Below are 18,078 nucleotides of genomic sequence, written 5' to 3'. Positions count from 1 at the left end.
AAATTCTACTTAAAAAAATCTTATTTTATGTTTGAGAGCAAAAATCAGTCGAATTTTTTATTAAACTTAAATTTTAATGCATTAAATTGTTTATTTTCAAATTTTACTTCGTTTTTGTGTTCTCGCGATTTTCTTAGTAACTCTATATACTGGGTTAAACTTCTTATAATATTATTTATCGAATAAAAATCACCCAGTGTGTTCCTATCATTGTTAGTTTGAGATCGAATTCGTTGGCATCTCTGTAAAAATTACTTGACACATCTTTATTCCTTATTTATTATCTCTATTACAATCCTTTCATTCTAAAAATATTAAAAGAGAAATGCTGAAATAAACTCTATTCAAAATAAAGAATATTTAAACGTGTGTAACTTAGTTTAAATAATTTTAATATTAAAATATAAATACAAGTTATAAACTTAAATTAGACTAGTTTCCATTAAATACGTACTTGCGAAGGCCATATTGAATATCGTTAATATTTTTCAAGGTATTTATTTTGAATTAATAAAATTTTCAGTTTATAAATACTTCCCAATTCCCAATTTTGCAATAAAATATTTTACTTTATTCGACTAAAATAAACTTAGTATGATTAAAATCCCATATTCCCAATCTACGAAGTAATTTGTATACGACTGTCGTGTGAAAAAAAATGTTATGTATTCATTTTTTTTCATAAAACAGACGTATACAGATTAAAACTTTAAGATTATTATATAAAATATTCAATATGGCCTCCATAAAATACACAGCCATGTATACCAGCAGCTGATAAAAAATATGAGAAAAAATAAACAATTGAATTTTTGTGTACGGCAACTCTTAACTCATCTAAATTGGAGGGATCGTTCACTACATGTTGGCGTAACTAGGTTAAAAGAAAAAAATATCAGTTCTTAGTGCAAAAACAGCAATTTTTATTGTTTAAAAAGCTTATATTCATAGAATCGCCTTTTTTGATATTTCCATTTTTTTTTTCATTTCAAAAAATCTAAGAGCTCAACTTTCGATACTCAAGTATTTTAACCTCGAATCAGCCACGTTCAATTCGATTTAACAGCTTTTTTACAATTCTTTTCAACAATTTTTACGATTTTACTATGACTTTTCAGATTTTTAGTACATTTTTACCCATTTATCACCCCTCCCTCTAGTTACGCCAACCCTACCCCGTAACTACATCATATTTGTCGCGTGGACGAAATGTTGCCTTGAGAAAATTCTGAGCAATCGTTGTTTTAACTTGTGGCCATTGTGAGCACGCTTGGCTTTGCTGGACCTGGAACAAATGTTTATTTTTTAAGTATAGTAAATTCCTCAAAACCAAGACAAATACGTGTAAGTAATTGACTTTTAAAATATAGAAAGTTTTAAGTTACAAGAGATACTTTGTACATAATATTATATATTCTGAAGTACAACGTGACCGTATTTGGCCGAAATTCACCCATTTGTAGATTAAGTAAGCTGGTCAACGAGCATGCCAATTTTATTGATATTTTTCACGACAGCTGTAATAAAATCCGCAAGTATTTAAAGGAATTATCTTGATTTTGTTTACTTTTTATTTATTTTTTTTTGCTTTGTATACCACATAGTGACTTGACTCATTAATCATGTTGTGTTATCCTGTAAATGTTTGTCACAATTGTCTTTTTTTTGTTATATTATGCACCCTAGCTCTAATTATTGTTGTGACTGATGTTGGATAACCTAAATAAATAAAATAAATAAAAATAAAACAACAGTGTAGTATATAACATCGGTGACCTTACCACTAAAGTAGGTTATATTACTTTTTTTGTTTCTCTATTTACAAAAGGTACCGTATTATCAACTGAATAAAGAAATCGAGCAAAACATATTCGCTCTGACCCTAAATTCAAAAAATGACTGCCTTAAGTGCTTTTTAATTCGCTGATTTATTATTCGAAAAACATCTCAATTCAAAGTTTATTTTTAACTCAAGGTCATGCTACAAAAATACAAGTTATTGAATAATTAAATGTTTTATTTCGTTGATTTTTTGTTATTTTTCTACTTTCCTTGAATCTATTCTATAAATAAACAACACAGAAAAAATCTATTACGCCTATTAGAGCTAGGAGTTTAGTAGTTATACAACTTTTTATAGACAACAAATATAAATTAGAAATAAACATTACTTTACTTAGGGAAGTAATTAAAGGTTTCATAATAAGCTTCCGCGTCATAAAGGGCTAACAGTAACACTTGAGGTCATCAAGTGATCACTATTCTTATATGACCTTAGCAAAATGTTTTTTAAAATGCAGGAAGATTGAACATGTTAATTCGTTTTTACATAATTTTTGTTTATGTTCGTTATGTAATCAATATGTAAACATTTGTTGACGTAAGCTGTCTCGCAAATAAAATTATTTTTAGACGTTTTATTGTAATTTTTTGAAGTGAAACTTCTTTATCGGAGTTGGAAATAAATTTAGTGTAACATTTTTTCGTTACGCGCCACCTTTTTCTTATCCCTACCACGCGTGAATGACGTATTTCTGTAAAGTTGCATATGTATAGTAAATTATTTTTTGAAAAATAAGGTCATAAAGAAGTTTCACTTCTTACCTGTGAACACTAGTACCTACACGCAGACATTTTTTTTAAAGTGAAACTCGCGTTAAGAGTAAAATTTCAAGGTCTCGTCATGGCAAAACTGTCACGTCATGAAGTGGCGACAATTTTACTATCTTTGAATCTTGCCAAAGAAGTTTCACTTTTGACACGTGTGATCGGCACACACGCTTTTTTATGTATGATTTATTGTGTTATAAATAGAAAGAATATCTAACTTTACAACTTATTTGATACATTACATTATAAATGGGTTAAATTAAGAATCAATGACAAGCAGGCAAAGGCTGAAGGAAAGTTTACAGCATTTTTCATAAGTGATAGGCCATGAATTGAATAGATTAACTTGCTCTTTAAATTCCTATATGTTTTTTGTTCAGTTTTCACGTAACACGTTTTATAGAGAGATGGACATTAGTAACCGACTATCTGTAAGTGCATACCTACTTCCGGGTGACGTCACAATTGCATCAAGCATACATTACGTTTGCAATACGTATTTTCTTGTCATATCAAAAATGGTGATCTCAAAAATAAATAAGAGCTGATCATACATAAACAAAAACGGCAACTCTATCTATTTTTTCATTTTATCCCATAAGCACAATAAATTTCGATAACATTTGTATATAGGTCTGAAGTCTAACATGACGAAATATCGTAATCATACTAACAAACCGAATAAAAATATCATTTTTTTTTACTTGTAAGAAGGTTGTGGTTAACATCAATAATTGAAATCTATCTATCTATTCAAAAACTAAAAGGCTCATATTAATTCGTTTACTTTTAAGAAGGTTAAAAATATCTTACCTGGTGGTAAGGTAGTGGTACTGATGGGGGCAGCAGTGGGTGCATTCGTTGCTACCGGCGTTTCACTTACTGCCGCTTTTTCTACTGGTTTCTAGAATAAATGACAAAACAATATTATAATGCTACAGTATACGTTTTTGTTGCGATCGGAAATACCTAGGTCGAATGATGCCAAAGAAAAATCTTTTGTCTGATTCTATAATGTATTATGTAGTAGAATTTCGCTTTTGTCTCATTTTACTTTGCTCAATGATTTGATTTACTGGAAATATAAAGCTTACGTACTTTAATGGTGACATCGAAGCACACCATTTTAAAATTTAAAATTGACTAATCATCAACCACCAAACAAAAGCACCAAATCTATCACAAAGCTTATTACCCTATACATTGTCCCTACTAATTATATAGACCTTTTTTTTTAAGTGGGCAAATCTTGCATAGATAATCACGGCCTCCGGGGAAGGGGCCGTGGGTTATGTCGGATTCCTACCGACCAAAACCCCACTGTGTTCCGTCAAGCCGCATCAGCGACAGGGCCACGGGTATGTGTAGAATTCATCCGTGACCTCATCAGCGGCAGCCCGTCGCCGGGCCCAAACAACTAATTCTATAGACCTTTTTTTTATAGTGGGGAAATCTTCCAAAGATACCCACGGCCCCCGGGGAAGGAGCCGTGGGTTATGTCGGATTCTTACCGACTAAAACCCCACTGTGTTCCGTCGAGCCGCTTTAATGAGGGGGCCGCGGGTATTTGTTAGAATTCTTCCTACCTTCATTCCATCGAGAATCGCCTGGAATCCATCCATCCTACTCCCTAACGTCGTATTCAAGGCCACTAGCTGAACTTTAAGCTCCTCCCCCTTCTTCCAATTGGTCGACACGTTCGCTATAGTGTCGTTAGTTCCCTCTTCTAAGTGCACTACGTAGTTCCTAAGCTCCTCTACACTGGAAGTACTGCTTGAGTACCTACTCTATTTTACCCTAAACTTCCCTACAAATTCGACTCACCTTCATTCCATCGAGAATCGCCTGGAATCCATCCATCCTACTCCCTAACGTTGTATTCAAGGCCACTAGCTGAACTTTAAGCTCCTCCCCCTTCTTCCAATTGGTCGACACGTTCGCGATAGTGTCGTTGGTTCTCTCTTCTAAGTGCACTACGTAGTTCCTGAGCTCCTCTACACTGGATGTAGCGGTTAGTGCTTGCTTGTGCGCTGACTCTATCGCACTGTCGAAGCCTTTTATCTGTAAGGGTGATTGTTGATTAGTAAGATAATAATATAACAAAAGACTATGCCACATTGTATTAATTCATAGCATAACATTTAGGATGAATATTTACAAATTGTTGTCACAGATAATTTTGAAACATTAAAAAAAAAGAAGCAAAATTGAAGGATTTCAACTGAACCTTTATCTTTTCCAAGTCAAAAATATATTTTTTTACGATCTATTTTAAGGTAATTTCTCGGATTAGAATGCCGATAATTCGAAAAAGTATGAAAAACGTTACTTCGCTTTTTCTCGTCATGTAAATAATATTAATATATTCTACAGCAGAAAATATGACAATTAACTTATTTTATCAACAAAAATTAACAAATATAATTATGTAATAGGCGCATTGCGGCTGTGTCAACTGCCAACATGCCACAATTTCGAAACGCTTGTTACCACGTCCAAGGTATTATGGTTATCTTTTACATTGCAATGCATAAAGAAATTTAGAAAATAAATGTAATACTTTAATCGCATTATTGGTAAACAATTTTCTTTCAGTTGTGTGTCAGCTTGAATTTCAATCAATTTTTTCCAAATATTAAGTTTTCAAAGTTTAAGACTATCGTCAATTCATGAAATACAAATTAGATAAATATAGTCTAGTCCTCGCTGACTATTTAAATTATAATGCACAAGAAAAGTGTACCTGCAGCGCTTGAAAACGTATGGTAAATGACCATAAGTCAGCCTATATCCTCAAATTATCGAGCATTTTACCAATTTATTATAAAAGTAATGCCCAAATTACCTGTGAACCAAAGTCAGCAACCGTCCGTTGCAACTCTGCGATCCGTCTCGGAGTATCAGCTAACTTTGGCGCCGCGGACAACTGTCCGGACACGAGGGCCAACTCCTCTTGGGCATTCTTCATTCGCTGCGAGAGCTCTTCGTGCTGCAACTCCAGTTTGAGTATCCTCGCACTTAGCTCGCTCGCGTTCGCTTTTAGTTCTTTCGCTGCTGTGTGACATACTTGTAGGGCGTCCCCGACTCCGCCGCTTGTGGTTGTTACTGCGAACAAGAATAAATTTATTGTTTTTAATACAATAATGAACAGAGATTCTCAAATCGTACGCTTTTTTGATTGTCTTTCTTTCACGTCGCAATAAAGCGCTTTTGAGTTTGGACAAATAAAGGAGGCTTGACAGAGATATAAGCTACTTTTTCATTATGTGAAACATATCATTTTTATGGGAATTTATTTTGGGCACGCGGGCGAAGCCGCCTATACCATCTAGTATTACATCATATATGAACAGTGGAACCTGAGTGGGAGAACTTCGAATATAAAGATACAAGAAGATTTTTTAAATATGATAATGCCTGATGATTCTAGTTAAAATTTGGTTATATCACAGTATGTGATAAGCAAAAGCTGTCCATACGTTCAAAAATGCTTAGATACTTAATAATTAATATGTTCATAAACCAAATAAACCTTGACACTAACATTGAAAACTGAGTTCAAAATATCATACGCTGACCTCAACGATCTTTGATGACGACAATAAGTCGGTAGTTAAACAATGGCTACTTAAACATATTATTTGCCTCTATAAAATATCGTTTGCATTACATTATTTGCGTAGCAATAAAGTGCGTTTATTGTATTAGTTAAATAAATTATTTCTGTCGGCTCTAATTTTAACTACTTACTGTCTGTGTATTTTTAAACAAGTTGTTTGAATGTTCAACCAATCATCAGTGGTATTGAGATTTTTTATTAAATTGACTTGATTGCTTTTTAAAGTTTAGTCTATTTTCAAAACTCAGTTCAAAATAACGATATGTGGATGGTGATTGTGATTGCAGAAAAGCCAGCTATAATGGTTATATTATTATTATTCATAGTTAACAATGAAAAATTTCGTAAATGTGTAGAAACTATCTTCAATTAATAAAAATATTATTATGCTTTCACCTTAGCAACAATGCTATTATTTGTAACCGATTGATTGTGTGTTTAATTATTAAATGGGTATATTATCTTCTAAAAAATCAGAGAATTGATTGGGATTGAGATACTTTATATCTATACAATCTACAATAGATGATTACATACTTGGCGTCTTTTCAAGCCACTTTCTGATGTATCGATTCATTTTATTATAGGTTATTTTGTATAAAACATACCTACCTAGTCTACGTTCGTTAATACTTAACAGGTAATTTTCTCCATATAAAGTGTGGCATTGAATACAAATGACAAGGCATGATATTGATTTTAATCGATGGATTATTATTTTTTTAATTTTACTGTATTTATTAAAGGATTTCGGCCTTCCTTTTACTGATTTTAATAGCGTAATTATACGTATAGGTTGTCTTTGAATATCTATACTTTTTTTTATATTATAAAGCTGAAGAGTTTGTTTGTTTGAACACGCTGATCTCAAGAACTTCTGGTCCGATTTGAAAAATTCTTTCGGTGTTTGATAGCCCATTTATCGAGGAAGGCTATAGGTTATATAATATCATGACGCTAAGGTCAATAGGAGCAGAGCAATGCGGGAAAAACCGCGGCGGCTTGATACGTGTTCCGCTCATGCCGCCAACGGGAGGGTAGAACAGGCAAACGACCTTTCCTGTTCTTGGCTTGCGCCTGGCCTAGAGACGGGCTGCCGCCGAGTGGGTCGCGGAATAATTCCAACCAATACCCGCGGCTCCATCATTAAAGCGGCTCGACGGAACACAGTGAGGTTTTAGTCAGTAAGAATCCGACATAACCCACGGCTCCTTCTCCGGGGGCCGTGGGTATCTATGCAAGATTTCCCCATTTAAAAAAAAGGGCACAGCTAGTGTTGTATTCACGTATCATCACGTTATATGAATTAGGCTAATTAGTTAATTACTTATAAAATAAATTACCACAGGAAATTGTTACGCATGGGTCAAGGTTACCTCGTTTTAACTAAGGAGTAAGTATCGATTTATGAATGAATTTTTAATATAATGAGGCCTGATGACCTTTGTGAAGTAGACAGGCGGTGTGGCTTCCTACTTCAATTGTTCTTTACTCATGAACTTTTACAGCGTGGGTTGTGATCAACTTTCTATCTTACTAGGTCGAAAAGTTTCCTTGAGATAGCAACGTTGCTATACTAAATACGCTAAAATGTATATCGTATTAGCAAACCAAACACACAGGTATGGAAATTAGCCATTTAGAACTATATTAGGACTTTATCTACATAATGTTTATTTAATTCTTCTTATCTGAATGTTTAAAACTTTTTTTAATGTAATTATCACCATGAAATTTTAAAATCATGCATTGAGACTTCAATAGGTAATTTCATAAAGTAAATAGTAATTAAAGTATTGCGTATAAATATATTATTAGGTATATTAATTATTTTCAGTATATACCTATTCATACCTGAATTGAAGACTATAGAATTAAAACTGATTTATCGAATTTGCAGACTTTGTTTCCTCGTGGTTTCCTCAATATAACCATTGTGTACTTTTTGCTGTGGTAAATAAATGTCAGTGTACTCCTTTTTTGTTTACATTCGAGTTAAACGTAGCATCCATACTAATATTATAAATGTGAAAGTAACTGTGTCTGTCTGTCTGTCTGTTACTCAATCACGCCTAAACTACTGAACCAATTTGCATGAAATTTGGTATGGAGATATTTTGATACCCGAGAAAGGACATAGGCTACCTTTTATTGCGAAATATGTACTACGGGCGAAGCCGTGTTGGACCACTAGTTCTTTATAAATAAAATGTTTTTTGATAAAATAATCTATAATTTATTGCTAGACCCGGATAAGTGGAATGCGGTACACGGAAGATAAAAAGGAATACGGATTTAATTATTATCTATAACGGTATAAATGCGAGTAAGGAATCAGGAAATCTTTCGTTTTTATGGCTATAAAAACCCCCTATTTTTCTTAGTCACGTAGCACGCTGAAATTTTTCAACTATACCAAAAAAAGGCTCAACTGATTCCATTTATTTTTTAGATTACATTAATTAGGTACTTTAATTTCCCAATAATTTGTAAATGTTTTTAATTATCTTGATTTTTTTAATCAAGAAAAAAAATATTTTAATGATTATTGAAACTTCATGTTTTACCGCTCACGAAGTCTTATCTGTCGGGTCAGATAGTTTTAATAATAACTTATTATTGACCTTAAAACATTATTGTTTATTTTTTTACTACAACTGAGAACAACTATAAATGCATCATATATGTACCTCTATCCATCTCAATTCGTAGCGACACGATCTGCCTTCGAACATCCACAAATAGCCACAGTACGGTAGCTGCTGATACAACGCACACACACAGCGCCAGAGCCGCTGCCAGACGCACAAAGGGTCGGGATCTTCGTCTCCGACTCGTCCGCCGACCCCACGGCTCCCCTTCATCACTGGACGCTGACAAAAGTCTACCACTTCTAGAACCCGGCCCGCCAACCAGAGCGTCCAACTCCCTTCGTTTCCTCATTTTCTTACCAACCCGCAACGGCACTGCTGCGTGCACGCCGCTCTCCATCATATTCCTTCACACTCTCCAACGCTACCGTGAACACATCCGAGTTTCGAGCACTGCACTAGCGACATTCACTACACACGACCACGCGGCGCTACGTCCGTTTATCGAATGTTCAACTTTGTATGTAAACAAATAAATTGCGGGTTCACTTCACGGTAGGAATTGAGATTATTTTATTGGCTAGACGGGTTTTATTAGTATTCGATCTGTGTTAAGAACTTTATCTTAATTGTGTTTTTTATAGCTGATAGCGCGATTATCTACCAAGGGGTAATTAAGCAAGTGCTTATAATGACGCAAACAACTTTCACGTTTTATAAATTATAACCATGATATACTGAATATTATAAGACTTATTCCACCCTATTAATATCTACTTTGATATTAAAAGCTCGTAAATTAAAATATGAAAATGTCTTCAAGGGAAAGTATCACCTACAAATGACAGTTCTCTTTTCTGAGATCTTCACGAATGTAGTTCAAGTATGTCTACAAGCCACAGCGCATTCACTAGATTCTCTTCGTTTGAAAAGGAAAAGTGCTTTCATATTTTCCCTAGAATATTCGATTCGTTAATTTTTGTTAACCGTTTTATATTATAATCATGTTCCAAAGAGATCATTGTGTTGATAAAGAGTTAAATATCGTAATAATTTCATTTGAATAAAAGTACTTTCGTATTTTTATTTGCGTAAAGTTGGTACCATGCTTTGTCCTGGGTTGCTTTGTATTACACAACCCTTACAAAAGATGCACATCAGTAGCAGGAATCTTTACAGTAACGCATACCCTACAATGACAAAAGGGAGACGGAGATCTTTGTCCCTTGCTTTCACTTTTCTAAAGAGCCATCTAAAACCTTCCCAGCTCGCAATGGCAATTCTAGATGAGGCACAGAATATATTTATAGGCACATTATCATCCAGGCTGACTAGCCTTCCTCAATAGTTTCCTCTATAAACATCTATCTGTTCTGTTGAGGTTTGAACGTTATTTGCTATAGAATCACCTCGTTACATTAACCTAGGTCGCAATTTAACTACGTGACTGTCTGAACTCTGAACGTTAGAAGGGAACCCTCATTTGTGAGGCCATGCCATTGAAATGTTGCTAACCTTGATCTTGGGAACTATCGAGATACAATTTGTATAATTTTATCATTTATTTTATGTGTGAATTTTGAAGAAATATGCCTAATGAACGTTTGTTTTGCGTAATTAAGTGATTATAAATGGCACTATGAATAGAGTTAGTATTTTATAGCATGTCAATTACGAGTAGATTGTATTAGCATTTAATCATGGTAAGTGGTGCTAAGTTAATTGATTTTTTTATTATGCATGTCGTAGCTGCAGAAATTTGCATTTGCATTTAACAACATCGCAATTGATAGTAGGTACTTAAATGAGAATAGACATGTATATTACTATTGTCCTCAACTGCATAGGCCCTTGATAATTGACAATCACCTTATATTACCGAAGTGCATACGTAAGGACGTACGATCGCGTCCGCAATCGAAAGGATTTCCTATAAAAGAGGAAAGTGAACGCGGAAGAACATAATTTACATTAGAGGAAATAGGTAATGCATTGTCGCGAATCTGTTTGTGATTTCATGCACCTACGAACTTGACGAATGTTTTAATGTATTCTATTCTGTACAGTTTTATAGGCTATTGGTCCGATTTTTTTAAAAAGTCGCTTAAAATCTTCAATTTTATTGTATGGCAAACGGTTCTACTTAATTTTAAAATGAGAATAACTTTTTCCACAAGGACAAAGACATTGAATTACAATGACCACCCTACTTAGAAGAAAATATTGAATTGCAATAAAACATTAAACAATATATTATAGAAGAAAGTGTTTCCTCTAAAGGAAATAAAACCGTTAACAAAGGAAACATTACACACATGCTACCAATGCGATTTACGATAGGAATTGGCTGGAAATAGAATTACGGAACCACACATTTATTTAGGTACCTACAATATAGACCACCATCATTGCGTATGCGTGTTAACTGGTGACCTTTCTAGCATGATAAGGTTACTCAAATTATATAGGTATTTTTATACATTTCTGGGTATTTAAGAATCGGGGATGTGAAGACTGCCAGCTATTAAATTCTGACTTGTCAGTTATGAATACCGGCACTACATAAGTCTACAGAAGTATGGTAAAAGTTCACAATTAACAGAATGTCGAATGGACCTTTATTATGAAGTAACATTCAGGCTTACGTTCAAGATTGATTATAGCTCATGGAAATCTTTATCCGATCTCGAAAACAATAGATAATTCTTGCAATGCTAACAAATAAACATCATCAGATGGTTCCGAGCTCTTAAATCTAACGTCAGGTCAATATTACTATCGTCACACTGTCTTTATTATGCATTGGAAAAAAATGATGTTCTCATTAATATGGCATATTTAGTAGCCAATTTTTCCCTATAATACCTACACATGGAGTAAGACCTTTATTTACAGCAAGATACAATATGTCAAGACTGCATTTTTCTTCAAAAGCCGATAAATTATTAATCGTTTTCGGTAAAGGTCATGTAAAACTTCGACTCTGGTTATAATCAGTTACTATAATGATGCATTAATAACTAATTAGACCTTCACAACGGAAAGGGCTTTTTATGCAGTTTTAAGAATTCATTATTATAAAACATCGAGATGTTTTAATCCATATATGGTACACGGAATCAAGGATGTGACGGAAAAAGTAAAGCACACTTTATTTTATTTTCAAATAAAATAGAAGGTAAATAATTCAGATGGATTCTCATATTTGGATGAGTCGTATCTACAATTACTGGGAAGGTCTTTTTCGAACGATTAATGTCTACAAGAACTCATAATACCTAATTACAATGAATAGACCGTAGGTACTGGAAATTTTTAAAGAATAGAAAAATTTTGATCACGAGGCGGGACTCGAACCTATTTCATCAATCCATCGAAAGCATTTAACTAAATCCTAGGTATAAAACTTAATATCCCATTCTCATACGTCTACTGATTATTACAAGGAACCGAATCAAAGCTGTCGTAAAAATGGTATCAAAAGAAACCTAACATATGAAAATCTCTTTATTCTTATAACGTAGGCGGAAAGTACACTGCTTTTTTAAATTACATCACAATTGGTATCTAGTGTTTAACAAGATAACGTTGTTATGATTGCTGTGACAGCACGGCAATTATAAAATTCTTATAGTCATTGGTGAATTTGCTTTGCGATTATAATTTATATTTTATATCTTATTATCATCTGTTATCAGCCGTATTAAGAGGCTTAAATCTCTGTTTCCCAAGATATTATATTGAAGGTTCATTAAATGAACAAAAACAATCTACACTCGACTTAATAATTATAATCGCTTCTGTTGTAAACTTCGTGTTTTAATTTAATCAATTTAACTATTAATGTAGGTACTCTCAATATTAAAACATAGGTATAAAACAATTCCCCAAAATTGCGCCATGTAATCAAATATATGATAAGCGAGACACTATCTTATATCGACCTATAAGTTCCAGACGCAGTGAATGGACGTAGCGCATGCGTACAACACCTTACACCACGCCAATTCTATATATTATTTAATAAATAAACAATCCAATACAATACATAAAAATTTCATCTTATAAATACTTCATAAACATAACAAAAACTAAGAAAATATTACGCAAAAATTCGTAACACAGATCGAAATATTTAAGAACTAATAAATATGTTTACTGAAAGCACAAAAGTGTTTTTGCACTGCACAACTATTCACCACTTTTCAACAACAAATACTGATAAAAACACTTATAAATCGAATTAAAAGACACTAGATAGTGATAAATACGAGAAAAAAACTGAGCGCTACTGAGACTGCCTCCCGGGAGGTCAGAGCAGCGTAACTGTGACGTCAGTACGCATGCGCGAACTCTAGACACTTAGATATCACATAGATTAGGGAACAAACAAAAGTTCTGGAATCGTATATTACTTTTGGGAAATTAGGCGTACGGTGACAAGGCGTCGGAACAAAATTTTAACTTGATTATTATTACGGATAAAACTGGATTGTGAAACCTTCAGATTATTTAACACGCAAAAAGTTATTAATGCAGGATAATTAATATGCAGAATTAATAAAGAAAATTAATACAATACTTATATTATACTAGCTGTTCCCCGCGGTTTCACCCGCATTGCTCTGCTCCTGTTGGTCTAAGCGTGATGAAATATAGCCTATAGCCTTTCTCGATAAAGGGCTAACTAACACTGAAAGCATTTTTGAATGAAATCAAAAAATGAAATCTGAAATCGGACTAGTAGTTCCCGAGATTTGCGCGTTCAAACAAACAAACAAAAAACAATCAATCAAACAAACAAACTCTTTAGCTTTATAATATTAGTATAGATTAAAGACGTAGGAAACGCGATTTCGAATTGATATTATTGGACCAAATGAAGATTTTCAAAACAAATTAAATGCTCGCATTGTTTTCTGTTGCATGTTGTAATGGTAAGCAAATTCTATAATAATAATAACAAAGAATATAAGTTTTGATCATTATTTACACGAATTTTCATTGCTATTTTCCCAGTTTTATTTTGGTAACAGGAGGATCTTACGTCAAGATTGCATCTCTCTTCATATCTAAGTTCATTAAAATCTGTTTCGCTGTTCGGATATAAAAGCGTCTGAGACAAACTATAGAGACACAGAGTTACTGTTAGCACAACTGCGCTAGGTAGGAAAGAGGGTAATGATGTATAAACTAAATGTACGATATTTTTGAAAGAATAGAAAAAAATCGATACGAGGCGGGAATCCAACCCGCGCCTTTCGCCATTCCGGGGCGGCAATGTACGATGTACGATGACGCAAGTCAGAAAATTGTTTCAAAAATACGTATTAAATAATACCAATAACTGAATAATTTTATTTTATATCCACCCTTGTTGAACTGAATTAATTATAAGACGGCGGCCTCGGAACGCAGCGCTACATGCATGTAACAACATCATTTATTATACAACAAATTCGATCCTGTAATGTCCTTCGTTACTAGAATGATTTATGAAGTAAAATATAAAATTTATTGTATTGTCTGTTTGTAATGTCGAAAAAACAGTTTTGCTACAATTGTCCGTTTGTTCCACATAAAGTAAATTCGAGCATCAACCCAATTTTTTATGGAACTGTCACTGGCAGACATCTGATGGCAAACATTAGGCCTTAAAAATATGTACATGCAATTTATTAAAAAATGCAACTGTGAAAGACTGTACGGCGAAGGATGCAGCTGGGAATCAAGCGTCAATATTTTTCGTATTTAAATTAAATCATACATAAAGAAAATTAATTTGAATAATTTAAAATTTAAAACTAAACTGTTTTTTTTTTAAATAACTGCCTTTCAATATGTCAACAAAAAAGTGCTCGTCAAAGACGTCCTATTGAATGTTTATTTATTTATTTATTTATTTATTTATTTATTCAGGGCCACTTACAAAACATACACCAATAAAATAACAGATATACAAGATACAAATATATATAGCTAAGTGTTGTTTTACTTAAAAGTTGCCACGGCTTGTTAACGGACAAAAATAAAAGAATAATACCTATACAATTTATTCAAATAACTAAATGACTATTTTGATAATTAACAAAATAAATCTTAGTTAAAAAAAATACATATTTAATTTTAATACAACTGCAGACTACATTAAAAATAAAATTCATTAAAATATAAACATTTAAATTCATAAAAATCAGTAGGGAATATAAAATATAACTTAATCCACATTTAAAAAATTAATATCACAGCAAAATTAATAGATTTAAATTTAATACAATAAGCAGGTAGGTAATTAATTATAATCTGACTAATATGTACAATAATCCATTAGTCTAAACAATAAAACGTAAATTTCGATTTCGATTTATCAATATACATATTACAATACTTATATGGCTACAGTATCAACCACTTACCTTTAGCAATGTCAACTCTCATGGTAGTGACCTGGTCGTACAGCGCAGCGCAGATCCACGTCAGCATTAGCAGCCACAACACGAGAGTACCTCGCACGGCCCAGCATAGCGCACATTGTACCTCCTGTCCTATATTTGGCTCTGCTCGAGGTTGGATGCCTCTGTTTCGCTCTTTTCTAGAAAAAAACTTTCCTTTCAGAATTTTGATATAAAAATATAATTTTTCAACACTAATAATAAGCTGTGTAGTTAAAACACACTTGAAAACCAACAACTATTCAAATCTGTAGTCAGTATTGTTATAATTGTACATCTTTAATTCATTTAATTCTTTTTCATGAACTATATGATACTATTAATGTTGCCCTAAGTTTGTAACACCTAGATTATTATCTATAGTCTAATTTGTGTGATTGCAAACTACATGCCAAAGATGGGAACCGGAAGCCTCTAAAAACCTGTTCATATCTTTTATTTTTATTGAAAACAATAAATGGAGCCAATATTATGATGACACTGAACTCTAAAATAACTTGATAAATCTAGAAAAATTACACAAGCTTAATTCTAAGTTAAACCTTTATTTGGTTGAATTCACAAAAAGATAAGTAAATACCTAATGCTTCAAACAACATGTGCAGAAAATCAATATAACTGTTTTGCAAAAGCGAGGAAAATCCTGTTGAGAATCGACAAAGTTGTGTATGTCTGTGAATTTGTCATAATATAAACTAAATGAAGCAAAATAAAAAAGTGAATTGGAGGTATGATAAAAAGGGTAAAACTGTACATTATAGGGCGTGGAGTTGAGAGTCGACAATTTTTTTGTGGTTAGCTATAAATATTAACACCAACAATAAATATTATGCGTAACAAAAACAAGATGGAGTAACTTTCTATAGTAATTTTACGATTTTCAAAAATTCGTAACTCAAAAACTAAAAGTTTCCTTGGTGTGAAATTTCAGATTTAGGTTCCATAGGACAATAGCTAACCATAAAAAAAATTACGACTCTCAACTCTACGCCCTATAATGTACAGTTTAGCCATAAAAAGTAATAACAATATCGAATTTAAATCACTGGCTTGGATAATTTCTAGATTATTCTATGATTCTCAGTAATAGTCTATCAAAACAACTATTGTTATCAATCGAATGTTTTATCGATACTTAAATAATATCGTATTTAGAAGAAACACAAACCTTGATATTTTCTTCTTTCTATTCGGAATTATCTCTAATTGCAAATCTTCTGATTCTTCGTCACTGGATAAATCCAAGAGGCGAAAGTTTTCTTTGTTGGCCTTTGAAGTAATCGACATTTTCTATACACATATAAAACATGCCGTGGACAATGTTTGGATTTTATCAATACATATGATCTTGATTGTTGTATTTGTAGGAAAATAACCTTAAAGTTGAAAACTGATAGTTATAATTACAATGTTTTTTAATTACGATATCGTTTATCTCAAAACTATAAATATAAGGAACGTTCACAACATCAAAACGTAACTATTGAAATTAATAGAATAGGTATTATTTGAAAGTTGAATGCTATTTAAAACTTTCCAGTACATTTCACTTTCATATTTCTTTGCAATTTTTCAGTTCAAAAATTATGTCAATGATCAGTCATATGTCAGTAAATTGTCATTTGTCATCTGTGTTTGGATAGTTAAAGAGGTCATTTAGATAGAGGTCAGTGGTCAATACGCAACGGATTTTGATGCGGTTTTTTTTAATAGATAGAGTGATTAAAGAGGAAGGTTTTAGTATATAATTTATTAGGTTTTAGACTGTGTTTTAGACAAAGCGGGCGAAGCCGCGGGCGGTAAGCTAGTATATAATATAAGCTTCTTGGTAGCTCGCATGGTTGCTGACGAGTGGCGAAATTAGGAAATAACCGGAAATAACCGTTTTTGGAAAATAACACCGTCACTTATATGATTTAAAACACTATAGAAAACCTGTGATTTAAAAGTATGTTTTGATGCGATTATAAATTTTCCGTTTTTGCAATAATTTTACAAACCATTTCATTATCTCGAACTACAGGTCTGTAGGTATATTTAAATTTATACAATCACTAGCGGTTCGCCCCGGCTAGGGCTTCACCTGTGGTACCTACATGTTTACGTTTTTTTTCATAAAAACTATCCTATCTCTCAAGCTGGATCGAATTGCACATGGTGTGCGAATTTTATTATAATTGGTTAAGCGGTTTAGGCTCAGATCATTAAGTAAGTTACCTAGTGATCTAAGGGTTTAGGAGTACATATTTGAGGACAAACAGATGAAATCATAAATTCATCACTCATGCACTCACAGTTCACACATGTACTACATGTTTCCTAAGAATTATAAGATCACATAATTATGATCACATAAAAACTTTAAAAGTCTCTGTAACAAACTTAGATAGGTTGTGATTTAGGTACATCAGTAGAAGATTTTTGCAAGAAGCTTATATCTAATACACTGGAGACCTCAGTATGAACCCTAACCTGTTACAAGAAAATATGACCTTGAATGACGCCTGTATGTTCCTTCATCCCTTTCACACCAACTTGCCAAGTTAGGTGTGAAAGGGACAAAAACATACAGGCGTCATTCAAGGTCATACCTTCCCGTGACAAGTCAACGTTCATAGTGCAATCTCCAGTGTATTAGATAAGCTTCTTGGATTTTTGCGTAAGCCAATTTGTCATCCAACGGGCAAAATCACGGCAAAATAAAATCCGATTGGTTTAGGTTTAATTATGTAATTCAGTACATAATATGTTGCATTAAACGATTAAAGACATCACCCAATATGTATTCAAATAAATAAACAAAATA

General features: G+C 33.0%; 1 protein-coding gene across 3 annotated transcripts; it reads right to left on the bottom strand.

Moving 5' to 3' along the window:
- Positions 1-216: 216 nt before the first annotated feature.
- Positions 217-16,822, bottom strand: LOC123699379. Of its 3 annotated transcripts, none has more exons than XM_045646320.1 (6): positions 16,441-16,822; positions 15,237-15,412; positions 5,456-5,715; positions 4,435-4,671; positions 3,424-3,514; positions 217-1,285 (listed from the first exon to the last, which is right to left on the bottom strand). In XM_045646320.1, the coding sequence occupies exons 1-6, from the start codon at positions 16,557-16,559 to the stop codon at positions 1,245-1,247; spliced, it is 924 nt and encodes a 307-aa protein (XP_045502276.1). In that variant the 5' UTR covers positions 16,560-16,822; the 3' UTR covers positions 217-1,244. The 3 variants fall into 3 exon arrangements, with proteins under 3 accessions (XP_045502276.1, XP_045502275.1, XP_045502274.1); XM_045646319.1 differs by lacking the exons at positions 15,237-15,412; positions 16,441-16,822 and adding exons at positions 8,920-9,368; positions 12,980-13,062; XM_045646318.1 differs by lacking the exons at positions 15,237-15,412; positions 16,441-16,822 and adding exons at positions 8,920-9,426; positions 12,980-13,021.
- Positions 16,823-18,078: the final 1,256 nt, after the last annotated feature.

Source organism: Colias croceus, chromosome 17, assembly GCF_905220415.1.
Source record: "Colias croceus chromosome 17, ilColCroc2.1".
NCBI classification, from domain to species: domain Eukaryota; kingdom Metazoa; phylum Arthropoda; class Insecta; order Lepidoptera; family Pieridae; genus Colias; species Colias croceus.
Note: the sequence above shows the minus strand (reverse complement) of the source record. Positions and strands in the feature narration are given on the sequence as shown.

Excerpts from the sequence above, each read along its gene's own strand:
- LOC123699379 (XM_045646319.1), bottom strand. The coding sequence starts at position 9,223 with ATGATGGAGAGCGGCGTGCACGCAGCAGTGCCGTTGCGGGTTGGTAAG. Across the intron at positions 4,672-5,455 it reads TTGCTGACTTTGGTTCACAG|ATAAAAGGCTTCGACAGTGC; the intron begins GTAATTTGGGCA and ends TCACCCTTACAG. Across the intron at positions 3,515-4,434 it reads CGATTCTCGATGGAATGAAG|AAACCAGTAGAAAAAGCGGC; the intron begins GTGAGTCGAATT and ends CATTTATTCTAG.